The 12,919-nt window shown below is 37.8% G+C and overlaps 1 protein-coding gene across 5 annotated transcripts in view; it reads right to left on the bottom strand.

Moving 5' to 3' along the window:
* DENND2C (DENN domain containing 2C) overlaps positions 1-12,919 on the bottom strand; it is a 53,380-nt gene that overhangs the window by 17,421 nt on the left and 23,040 nt on the right. For all 5 annotated transcript variants that reach the window (XM_016124394.2, XM_016124395.2, XM_016124396.2 and 2 more), the window contains 7 exons: positions 11,467-12,481; positions 10,817-10,950; positions 10,275-10,387; positions 9,504-9,674; positions 6,247-6,343; positions 3,249-3,293; positions 1,335-1,522 (listed from right to left, as the gene is read on the bottom strand). In XM_016124394.2, the coding sequence (XP_015979880.2) occupies positions 1,335-1,522; positions 3,249-3,293; positions 6,247-6,343; positions 9,504-9,674; positions 10,275-10,387; positions 10,817-10,950; positions 11,467-12,284 (1,566 nt within the window). In that variant the 5' untranslated portion in view covers positions 12,285-12,481. The remainder of the gene's footprint in view (positions 1-1,334; positions 1,523-3,248; positions 3,294-6,246; positions 6,344-9,503; positions 9,675-10,274; positions 10,388-10,816; positions 10,951-11,466; positions 12,482-12,919) is intronic.

Genomic DNA, 12,919 nt, shown 5'->3' with positions numbered 1-12,919 from the left:
GGATAGGAAGGGAAAAACCAGACAGGTCCCAGGAAACCAGGGGGCCAGGGGGAGGACAATTAGAGAACCCATCCTGGGAAGGCGGCAGGAGGGGAGACCATGCATGAACCCAGGCTTGAAGACAGACACGTGCCCCTTTGTCCCATGAGACCTCACTTACAAAACACAAATTCAAAGACAAAATTATTAAGAATTTCGGTGATGACTACAGAGCACTAAACCCTCAACACAGGGCCCTTCTGAGCGAGGGGCCTTGTGTGACTGCGCTGCTCACACGACCATGAAGTTGGTCCTGCTTTACTCAGCAGCAGCCAATTCCTGCCACTTAGGAATGCAGGCTGAGTGTTGGTGGTCTTTCCAGTTTCTCAGGAAAAAGGAGAAATAGATTTTTAAGGTGAAATTTAAGTTTTAAACATCAGTAACAAATAATTTGTTATTTTTACAAAAACACTACAAATAAAAAAAAAAAAACCACGTTTGCAGGCTCAATTTGCTCAGGGGCCACCAGTCTGCAAGCTCTGATGTAATGATCATGTTTCTCCTTTTGTATTTGCTGCTACGGAGCCTCATTTGAGGTCCGTGCTGCAAGCTCTGTGAGGGCAGGGGCCAGAAGACCTTCTTCATTTGTATTCCTAGCACCTGATCTCAGCAGTAGTAGGTTTTTAAAGAAAGATCTGATTTAATGAATGAATCATTTTTTGAAAAAGGCAGAGCAAACCAAATCATGTTGTTAATAATAGCTCCCATTTGTCAAGTGTTTACTATGTGCCAGGAACTGTATTTTATGTACATTACCTCATTAAATCCCCACTATAAATGAGGAGCATTACATAGTGCTCACTATATGCTAGACACTGCTCCCCAGGACCTTATACGGCTCGTCTGGTCCTCCCTCCAACTCAGCGCGGTAAGCACTGTTATGATTACCTTCGTTTTACAAATGAAGAGACCGAGGCACAGAGCAGTTAGTAATTGCGCAAAGCCACGAGCTAGTAAGTGGCAAATGGAGATGGTCTGCTGAGAGTCTGTGCTCTAGACTGCTACCCTGTGCTGCCATTTATTATCCCCCTCATTAAGGATGAGGAAATCGAGGCTTTGTAACTTGCTATGTCACTTAGTAAATGGCTAAGCAAAAAAATAAAACCAACTTGGGTAATGAGCTTTCTTTCCTTGCTAGGTTGCAGCGCATGCCTGACATGTCATCAGAGCCACTTACCAGATCCTACAAGAAGTACAGTATTAGCAGAAGCTGACTGAGCTAATGAAAAGCAAGAAGAGAGGAAGTAAACGCCCACAGAGACACAGGCCGAGTGCCTTTGGCCCCCCGCGCCTACCTGGCTAGGGAACTGCTGTATGACCTGGGGAACGTAGCCGACTCCTGATGGCCTCTTCTTTAGAGACACTACCACGAAAAGCTCGAACAGCTGCTGCTCCTGTAGCTCGATGAGGTCCCGCTCTAAGGTCTGGTAGTGGGGATTCCTCTTGGAGGACTGCTGCACTTGTGCTAAGCGCTTGTGGCGACCTGTAATGACAGCATGGAGCCCTGCTTTTCCATGGTCGCCCTACCTTCCCTCTGGCACCCAGAGGCCATGACCCATACAGGACTAATCTTCACTCGGTCATGGCTGAATGAATATTGGCGAACCAATGTCTGCCACGCAGACATACCTGTTAGGGCTGTGATATACGCTTGGGGACACAAGCACCTGGCGCCCTGTGGTGGAACTGACGTTCTGTGTCCCAACACATGCTCTCCCACCCTTCATGGCCTGACACCACGACACAAGGAAAATGTCAGGTGAAAGCAGTGACGACTACACATACCATGAACTTACGAGGCGGGGCAGGAAGGTGCCTGATAAAAGAACCGAGTCCTACAGACGGACAAGTTGGATAAAATTAAAACAAAAGCTGTCCTCACATTAAAGAAACTGTCTTTTCCTCTCGTTTCCTTGGCGTCTCATAGCGCCATAAGGGACACATGCTTGTACCAATAATTGTGCTAAATGAAGGGGGGAAATCGAAGCAGGAGACATTAGCAGACTATTTCTCAAAAGAATGAAACTAAGGAAGTGTACTATTTAAATAGTACAAGCAATACCACTCAAAACTGGGCAGCAAGTATCCTTTCTTCTCATTTATCTCTAATCCTGAACAACTTGGGGTCATCCCTACTCGGGGAAACGTGGTACTTGCGGAGGAAGTAGTCTCAGGGTCCCAGGGACCTGAATATGTGCCGTTCTGTGCCAGCCACTGACAGCCTCATCCTCTGACTAATTGTTTTGGTTTTCTTTCGAGATATGATGCATTCCACCCCCAAAGAAGTTACACTATGGATCAAAAATACTGTAGGAGTGGCTCCCAGGAATATCCGGTACATTCGGCGCTTGAGGCAGAGCTTCACTTACCCGCAAAGGGCTCAGTTCAAGTCAAGAAAATTTCAGATTCTGTTTCTCAGTAGCAACAGCACTGAATTAGTCATCTTTACGCATCCAGGCTGAACCTGATGCTGACTTAAGTTTCACCTTCGGTCAGGCTACAGAATGAAACACCCGAAGCAATTCAAGCCAGTGGGGGAGCAGCTGACTATTAATCATACAATCAGAGTATCAGACTTGAAATTGCCCTGTACTCGGCCTTGATAATTCATGTCTCTCATTTTTTCCATGCCTTGGTACGCCAGCCAGTTAAACATGAACTAAACGACTTGCTGTGAAAATCCATTAGATGAAGGATACTTGACTATGTGGTCATGTTCTGTATTCTAACAGAAAGTAAACGGCACAATAATTTGGAATATAAATGCCTGTGAATAAGAAAGATATCAATGTTTCCCATCTCAATATCAGAGATATCAAAGTTACTAAATGACTCCTGAGATACTATGAAAAATCTGATATTTAATGCTAGATATTTGTCTCAGGATGATTCACACACACCCTGTCTTGGCTGCTGGGAGACTTCTGCACATATGTCTGAACATGCAGCTCGGCCACTCCCCTGAGGACATTTCATCTTAAGAACCATACTACTTTGCTTCACTCTGCCATGGGAAATTTTTAATACTGTCAAACATCTGACAGTATACTGTTTAGTTCCCTAAATCTCAACAGGTTCTTAGAATGAAGAAATCACCCACAAAATGAAACTTCATGTGGGAAAAACATGCTTAATCACAAAAGGAGGATGCCACTCCACCTATAACCATGATCATCACGAGGAAGGGAGCAGCCCATTGACTCACTCACTCTTTGGCAGATACTCGCCATCACTTTCGTTCCCACTGGTTTCACCTGAAAAGAGAGAGTTTCTATTTGTATTTTCCAACAGTAGAAGTACATGACGATGAGAACAACAGAAAACCTCCACAGACCTGGGGCCTGGAGTAAAGAATAATAAGGATGCTGAGCCTGTCTCCAAATCACGTGGTTATATCAGGGTAGGGCAGTCACAAAAGAAATAAAAGCTCGGAGGAGAAACTATTCCATCTTCTTCTCACACCTTATCTCCTTCTTCAGCTCGCCTCTCATTCCTAATTCTAGAAATTAACAGGAGTTCGGACTAGTTTGTAAAAGTCCAGTTTAGAGTGGATTCTATTTCTACATTCATATCCTTGTCTTTAAGTTCCTGAATAAGGTATCAAGGGTAGAATACCAACTTGGCTAAACAAAAATCTCACCATAGGTCACAATATAAATTTAGAATAATGGGAAAATGTGGGGCTTAAGACAGATAAGTTTATGAAGTAACATTCTAACTCTTTTGTGATACCTCTAAACTACCTCAGGGCCAAACTGAACCCTCCTTTACTCTGAATTCTTACAGTACTCAGACTGCTTTAATTTTCCCCAAACAGATTTTAAGTATCTCGAGGATTAAGGACTATGCTTTTACAACGGGGTGTTTTGGACCACAATGCTAAGCATGGCCAATTTACAAACAAAACAAAATGAAATATGAACAATTGAATGAAAAATTTCTAGATTAAGTCTAAAAAGTTAAAGTCAAAGCAAAATTTAAAACTGTAAAGGGAAAAACTTTAAGGTATCAGGAAAAACAAGGCCTAAGAATCATAAATGAAAAATGTATATGCATTTGATTATATAAAAATGTAAAATTTCTATCTAATAAAAACCATTAGTAACTTCAAAAGTTGAACGAACAATAAATGGGAAAGTATTTGTAATACACACTGCAGACACAAGGCTAAGTTTATTAACATTCAAATAGCTGTTACAAATACATAGGAGAAAATATAGCACAACAGAAAAATGAATAAAAGGCAGGAATAGATAATCCACAAAAAAGATTTGTAACTGCTGATAAACATGATAATTGTCAAACTGATAATTAAAGAAATGTAAATTAAAATAACAATAAAATTTTCTACCATGATATTGGAGAAAAATAAAAAACTTAATAAAATGCAGTATCAGTAAAGATTATGAGGAAAAAGTCATTTTCAAATGCTGTTCATAGAAACAAAGTGTTATGATTGACCTGTTTGTGGGACAATTTGGCAGCAGCTATAAAAATTTTAAATGCATATAGTCCTTAATTAAGTCCCCACTAGAAACTTATCCTACAGATGTATTCTGACAAATATATAAAAATATAAGCCAAAAGATGTATATTGCTGCACTGTTTGAAAAGTAAGAAGTATGTATATACAGAGAACTTAATATGCACAGGTTAAACACCATGTTAGAAACATCCAAGATGTCTGCCTACTAAATAAAATTCTTTTACTTCTCCACAAATAAATACAGTACAGCTATGTGGACCTTTCTGTGTTGATACTGGAAGAGCTCCAACAAACATATATTACATTTTTTTTAAAAGCAAGACATACAAATTCTGAATGGTATAAAACTATTTAGGTAGAAAAAATGTTAGAGCGTGCATAAAATTTCCTGGAGTAGTAGGAGGTTTGGGGAACTCTTGATTTTCCTTTTATCTTATATTATTATAATTTCTTGCTGTGCTCATTTTAATTTTATAATAAGAAATGAGAGAACATTAAAAAATACTGCCTCTTTATAAGATAGGTGGAAAAGGTGCATAAGAGATATTACAGAAAAAGTAGCTGTTTAAATATTGTGTACTATAAATGTATCATAACTTCAAATTAACCACCATGATGAAAAGGGGCTATAAAATATTGTTCAGTATGAAGGAACAGATGCTGTGAGCTCTATTGAGTCCTATTTATATCTTTAGCGCCAGGCACCTCTCAGGAACCTATAAGGTGTCTGGAAAGAAAGAAAAGAAAGGAGAAGGGAGGAAAGGTAATATAACTGGGAAAGACCTTATGAAAGATCATTTAAGCGGTTTTAATATATTCATATCTATGGGTTTTGATGATCTGCATTCTGAGACACTGCATGAAGGTTATGGGGTTTATAAGCCAACAGGAAAATCTACTGAGAATCTTTTGGGGGTAAAAGAAGTATTAGGTTGTTCCTTTTTCATACCTGACTTCAACACAATATTATAACAACAGAATCGAAGAATGGTAATAAATCATTCTCTAACACCTGATAACTGAAACTTAGGCAATGTTTAGGTTGGAACAGATTCAGTAAGGCTTAGCATGTACTGACAGTAGGTAAATATAATCATCTGGTTCTACTAGGCATCGTTGAAATACAGACAAAAGCTTGAAGAGGAAAACAAATCCTGAGAACAGTAACTATGGAGCTGGGAGATCCTCATGCATGAGAGAAATTCCTCTGGTTCACTGGAGGAGTTGGTCACAGAGACTGGGTAAATGCATATTTCCTTTGAGCCATGCAAAAGGAGAAATAACTTGTAGGAAAGAGTTACAATTTAGGGATTGTTTGTGTGTGCACGCACAAGCTAGAAGTTAGCTATTAACAAATTAAGTACTACCTACCTTCGATCTATAAATACCTAACGTTTCCATTTCTCCACTGAGTCTATACTAGAAAGTGACTATAAATCAAAGTGGGACTATAAAATAATACCTATGGAAATTAACTCATTGATTTATAATTATTTTTTAATTTATTTACTTAGTCATCCAATGGTTATTACTTGGTACAGAACTAAATAAAAGGGTTTGGGAGAAGAATAAGAAATAGCCCCTTATCCTAAAAAAAATTTTATATTAAAGTGGGATAGACATAAAGGAAACCACAAATTATAATTCACACCAAACATGAAGTTATATAATTATTCTCCCCTCATACGCTGAAAGCTATGGGTAGCTGGAATAATTCTTACCTTTCGAGGGAGGTACTTCTTTTCCATTGTAAGGGTGTAACTTTACTTTCTTCTTCCCTCTCTTTGATTCAAATATGTCATCTATTTTCAACACAAGCTGAAAAAAGACCAGAAAAGTACAAGTTAAAACCAACACCAACAAGTTTTGCAGCTTGGTGATATTAATTTATTAGTGATTCTCATTCAGAAAAAGATCCATTTATTTTATAAATAAAAAGTTATACTTTTCAACTTTGAATCTAATAGATTTTTAGGAAAATGATATTTTGTTCTAATACAAAGTCCATATAACATGGGTAAAAGGAATAGGAAAGGCTATTTCCTCTCCAGAGGAACTCAGCACAGGCTCTTTCCTTGTTATCCCCTGTCACAACATGCAGGAAACCTGGCTGCTGCACTCCATATGGTGACCAAGTTTCTACTGTTGGACTCAAGTTTTTGCTTGCCCAGAATAGGAAGTGGAATACTTATTCACTTGGAAGGCAGGGTGAGGCTCAGTTATTTTTGCTTCCAGGAATTTTTAGTAAAGAGAGGATAATCATGCTTAGAAAGTTCTTGTCAAAGGGAGTACTCTATATTGCAATTTATTTTAGAAACATGTCATTAAAAAAGGAGACTGCCAAATATGCTCAAGTTCCAAAACTATACTCCATTTAACAAACATTATTCATTAGAATTACTTCTTTGCTTCTGGGAGGTGTGTGTGAAAGAGAGACAAAGACAGACATAGACACGGACTGGGCTTAAAAAAAGGAAAGAATTAAAACTAATCAATGGACATTTTTAAAAGGAGGGATTGATTAGTGTTTTTTTTTTTTCCAGGTATATTTTTCTCTTTCTTAAAAATCTGAGCTTTTCCCTATCAATCCTGGTTTAACATTTAAATGCCCAGAAGTGTAACTGTCAGGGACGTTACATAAGATGATAACCGAAAACGGTGCTTGAGAACGATGCTCTTGTTTTTTCCTTTGTGCTTGTGCCTCTGGCAGTCCTGGCAATCCATAGGCAGTGAATCAGTCCAGTGCAAGAAAAACCACGTGTCAGAAACATGTGCTTTCAATATGCAGATCATTCCCACATTTTTGGATGAGTTTGTTCTTTGAAAGATTTTTTGTAGCTGCCATTCCACGTGAAAAACTAACAGTTCTTAAATATCAACATTATTAAAAAAACAAATAAGAGAATCCAACATAAAAAGATAGTGTTAGGGGCTACAGGAAAGATGTATGAGACTGAACATGTATTTTGGGTACATAATGAACACAAGTAGTATAATTATTAATGTGCCTTTGAAAAGTATACTCAAATATCATGAAGGAAAGGGAACTATCTGTTCTAGAAATATAAGGTTAAGTGATAAAATCTAAATTTGGTCCTGAGCTAGGAAGAGGAGCCTACACTTACCTTCTAGGTGCAAGCAAGACTGTAGAACATCCTCGGAAATGACAGAAACCACATTGCTGTGCATACTTGACATGGACTACAGAAGGCGCGTCAGGAAATCTGCTCTAGCAAACAACCCCACACAGGCTTCCACAGCAGAGAAAGAAAGGAGGGGTAGGGGAGAGGCCTATGGAGATCAGTGCTTTTCAAACTATGAAACCAGTTTCTCTTTCAGGGATAGCTCTGGTCATCAAAGAGGAAACGATGAGAAGTGCTTTCCTGATGGAATGTTGTTCCTGAAGATATTCCAAAGCCAAAATTTGCATTGCAAATGGAACATCCTAAAAGAATTTATTCCAAGGAAGGTCAAAGCTAGAAATGCTAAATCTGCTCCTGCCTGACAATCAAGAGCTCATCATCATCACCATCCGCCCCCACCCCACATTTCTCGATAAAGAACCTTTGGGAAAATACCAGAAAAGGAAAAGTTGGACCATATCACCTATAATCAGAAAGAGAACAAGCTTCAAGCACTCAGAGCATACACAGTGCATAAAACACTAAGGCATGAAATCGGAAGCACTGAAAACCTCCTTAGGTCTCATTAAACTCTACGATCCGTAACTCCTAGACATTTGTTAATGCCATTCCAAGAACCACATCTTACATGCGATCCCTTTCGTGTTTTTGCTCTTGCCCCTGGGAACACATGATCTGTTGTTTCTGGGCTGTGAGGGAGGCTGCTTTGTTGTGCCAGCATGATCCGTCAGAGGACAGAACTACTGCAGAAGGCCTGGCGATTCTTTAAACCTTTGATTTTTAACTCTTCTTCACCGCACACAGAAGAGTAAACAACTAAAGGTTTTCTTTTTAACTGAGAGAGATCGGTTTAGTACTTTTTAGAAACTGTGTCTTTAACTCTTCACGTATTAAAGAGAGAAGGGAATAAAACAGATCAGAAAAATTAAAGTAATTGTGGAATAGAATATTTCCCAGGAAACCAATCAGCAGTTACTAAACCAAGGAACAGCTGTGACTTCTGTTTAATGTTAAAATCGTGTAGAAAAACTGTGCTAAATCAATACATATAGCTAATTTAGATGGGATTAAGGAATACTATTTATTATAGTATAGATTACGTATTTAAATGATCGGATTTGTTCATTTCTTCATAGTAATCCTGAAAACATTCTGAATTACAGAAGAACAAAGTAACATAAAGGGTTTTTAAATATTTTCATCTAATTTCTTAAGTGTTTCTCTTAAAACTATATATGTCTACAAATTATCCCAATTTCTTCATTTTGGTCCAATGGCTCTGGTCAAGATGATTTACAGACTTAATCCCTTTTCTCCCTTGAGAAATCATTTATTTAGTATAATTACTAAAAATTTCTATTCCCAAGTAGTAGTCAAATTTCTTTCTTCCTTCCTCTGAATGGAAATATTTGCCCCAAATTGATGGCATATACTTTGTCATTACTGAAAATCTGAAAACTCATGCACAAAACTGAATTCACTTTAGCAATTATATAAATGAGTGAGAATGCTGAAGCCAGCTTCATAAAATGTCCTTACGTATGACATTCTGGTGCTTCTTTGAAATAGGCAGATGATTGTAATGAGAACTAAGGTACCTGAAGGGAAGCCCTCCATTTAAAATCAATTTTCTAAATCCATAAAAAAAAAATCTTGGCAAAAGCCATTCATACATTTTTCTTGCATGAGCTAAAACTTAAGCTAAGGCTTTCCAAATCTTCTCATTCCAGTAGGCCAGTTCTAACCTATTATTCATATCAGTCTAAAGTTTATTTATTCTCATTTATGAAAATGTTGAAATGAAAGTCAAAGAATGAAAGCACTGGAGTCCTTACCCTCGGAAGATTTTTCCTTTTCCTGGTCGCAACTTCTCCAGCTCGGAAAAGCTTCCACTCAGTTAAAGTGACGGGCAAAGTGGTATCCTTAGTGAGCTTTGACCGTAAGTAAGCTTGTGAGTTCTTCAGTTCCATAGTCTTCCGGTTAAGGAAGTGAGGTTTGGGAGGAAGCTAAAACAGAAGGTGTATGGTAAGGCTGAGGTCATCTGGTTGACGCCTATGTTCTCAGAGTCAAAGAATATTTATCTTTCCTTTAAAATCATCTCATGCGAGGACACCGTAATTTCCTTTTCACCATTTGGAAAGAAGTTTCTCAAGGTTCTAATCCAAAATTCTACTACAACGCAATCAAATTTCTAGAAAACAACGGTTCAGAGTCCTTATGAACTCAAGACAGCCTTAGCTTCCAGGGGCAGCGAATGCTTTCAGGAACCAGACAGGAAACTTAGGCCACAGGCTGATGTGAGACTAACAGGGAGTCGTGGTAACTACAGCGAGGCAAAAAGTTCACGGCCTGCCTAAAGATGTTCGTATTCAATTTTTTTGAAGTACTAAAAAAAAAACAATCCCCCCAACTCAAAGGAAACAAATGGCTGTGTGCTGACCGCCCCCCACCCACCCCCCCAAAAAGAGCAAAAAACTGCCACCACCAACAGTAAAACCTCACACTTCAGTGCCTCTTACTTTTGGCCCTCGTTAAAACATTTTGACCTTTTTGTAGGAGTTATAAACAAGGTTTAATGTTTTCTTATATTAATTCTCTGGTTCTACCTTGGGTGCTCTGAAAGCACTTTTAGGGGGCGGTAGCTTCCATGCTGAAGGCGATCTCCACATGGGGAAAGACTGCACTGGAATATCTTCATATGGATTTTCTTTGGTGGGATCTTGAAAAATAATGAAAAAAATAAGTTTAGAGGTACATAACTGAATGGAAACAAAGTGACTACAGCTAGAAAAAAGAAATTTTAAAAACTGACTAAATATGTTTAGTATTCTATTCCACATTGCTGTAGGGGATGTGGGCCTCAAAATCAATGGCACTTTAAGCTTACAAACCACTCAGGCATCCAACCAAGCTAAAAGAATTCTCAAAATACTACACTATAAACGTCCACTTCTGAACTGAGTAGTCCACTAAGCTAGTTGTAAAATCCATTAAAGAATTTAAAAAATTACGCAACAAAGGTTTCCATATTAAAAAGAAAAATCCAGAGCAAGATAGGCTTGATTGTAAAAGAAAAAACCATCCTACAGCTAAGGGCTCACCAAGTTCATACTCATTCAATTTAATCGCAAAGTCTGTGGATACCTACATATGATATCTTCATAGATATTGTCCTGAGACTGTGTGTAATAAAGTGCTGAGCCAGAATTTCCAAGTTCTTCATGAATCTTCTGTGTGTTCTGATTTCGAAAGTGCTGAATGTCTTCAAATTCAAAGGATTTCCTTATGAAAAGAGAGATATTTAAAACAGTATCTTTTTAAACACTAGTCTTTACATTGGAATGATAAGGATTTGTGCACAAAATTACGAAGGTGTTTTATCAGATACCTAAGAAAAATAAATTAGGCTGATGCCCTATACACACCATGAGAAAATTGAAGGCTTTTAGCCAATTTACATTCATGCTCTTCACTGGGCACCTTTCTTAAATTAGAAGAAAAAGGAGGCTAAGGTCAGCATGCCCTAAATGAAGTAGAAGAATACTTCCCTACATATCTGTAAAGACAGAAAGTGAAAGTTTTCTGATGCTGTTATGTCAGTAGATTGCCTTGGATATTACCCATACTTCCACTATTTTGTTTTGTACATATTTTCCCCTTGGGTTACAATATCTGTATGATCAAATTAGGGCTGTGACCCATGCAGGGAAATGAAAATTGGCTTGAAAAAGAAAAAGAAGCTCAAGAGTTCTATAAGGAAAATACTTACTAATCATTACCTATCAAATAAAAACATACCTTTTAGACCTCCCTCTGATTTTCCCGCCATATTTCTTTGGTTCAGGTTCTCGAGAGGAGGCCAAAGAAGACTCTGCACAAGAATTATTTTCACAGTATTTTCTGTCACAGTTTCTTTCTTTATACGGCACACCAGATTCAGATAAATATCTGAATGTCCTGCGAGGTTTTGGCAAAGGATTTATAGAAAGTCCACATTCTTGTCCCTCAGGTTCAGAGTAAATATTTTCTAAGCTCTTGGTTATTCCATACGAACTATCCAGAACTCTGAAATTCAGTTCTTTTTCTGAAGAGTCACATCGTTCTAAAGCTAAATTCAAGACTTTATCAGGAGGAAGTGCTTCTATTTTCTTCCACAGTATTTGTGAGGTATAGAAATTTCCCGGAGGTAATGCAGTCTCTGGATCCAAAACAACTTCTTTCCAGCTTTCAATTTGTTTGACCCGAGAACATACCCAATTGGATTCTGATTCATTTTTAAGGAAACGTGTATCATCATATTCACGTTTCTCATTTTCATCCTCACTTTGATCATGGCTTTTGGCATTGTCATTAATATCTAGACCGACATTTTGAGAGTTGGTTCCATCCAACTCTTTGCTCTTTCCCTCAGCAAGAAGATTCTTCTTCAGAATCTCCTGATGACAATTATACCTCACTCCAAAGTCCTTTGAGTGCCACTTATCCGGATTAGATATACCATTAGTTCTTCCTTCCCACTGAGAAATTTTTTGTTTGATGTTTTTGCAGTGGCTCCTTGAAAGTGTCTGAACAGTAGAACGGGAAAAACCAACATCCATGTTCCCAATTGGGTGCATAACAAGAGTGATGAATTTTACCAAGGTCCCATTATAAGTAACCGTGAATGAAATACTGTGTTCTTTATCCTGTCAGTTAGAATGCAAATAATTCCAGCATTTTCCTTTCATCTTTGACTTGGAAATCTCTTTATAAAAAGAAAAATTCTGATCACTGATCCTTCTTGAGAATGGTCACAACTTTATCTTGAATAATCCTATTAAAACAAGACGAGAACATGTTAACACAGTTTTATAATCTTCTAATTTAAACTTTACTAAAACATTGCCCACCTATCCTTAAATAATTCATTTATGCTGCACATGTAAAAAATGTACCTATCAGCCATTAAGTAATTCAACTCCACAAAGATGATCCTAAGATGGTGCTACAACGATACGAAGAAAATATTACTTGTGGTATTTTTAAAATTGTCAGCTTTCCTGTTCTACCATATTTAATTTCCTGAAGTTAGGTAGAATGAGGTTTTATAAGACATTACACATAGTAGTATACGATATTACCTTATAATAATTCAATTCTTTATGAAACCTCTTAATGAAACAAGGAGCAACAGAGTATTCTAAAATGCACACATGTACAGAAATATATCTCAAATAACCAAAAGGTTTATGTATAGATCCAGGGGAAAAAA

Source organism: Rousettus aegyptiacus, unplaced genomic scaffold, assembly GCF_014176215.1.
Source record: "Rousettus aegyptiacus isolate mRouAeg1 unplaced genomic scaffold, mRouAeg1.p scaffold_m13_p_17, whole genome shotgun sequence".
Lineage (NCBI taxonomy): Eukaryota > Metazoa > Chordata > Mammalia > Chiroptera > Pteropodidae > Rousettus > Rousettus aegyptiacus.
This window is presented reverse-complemented; position numbering and strand designations above follow the sequence as displayed.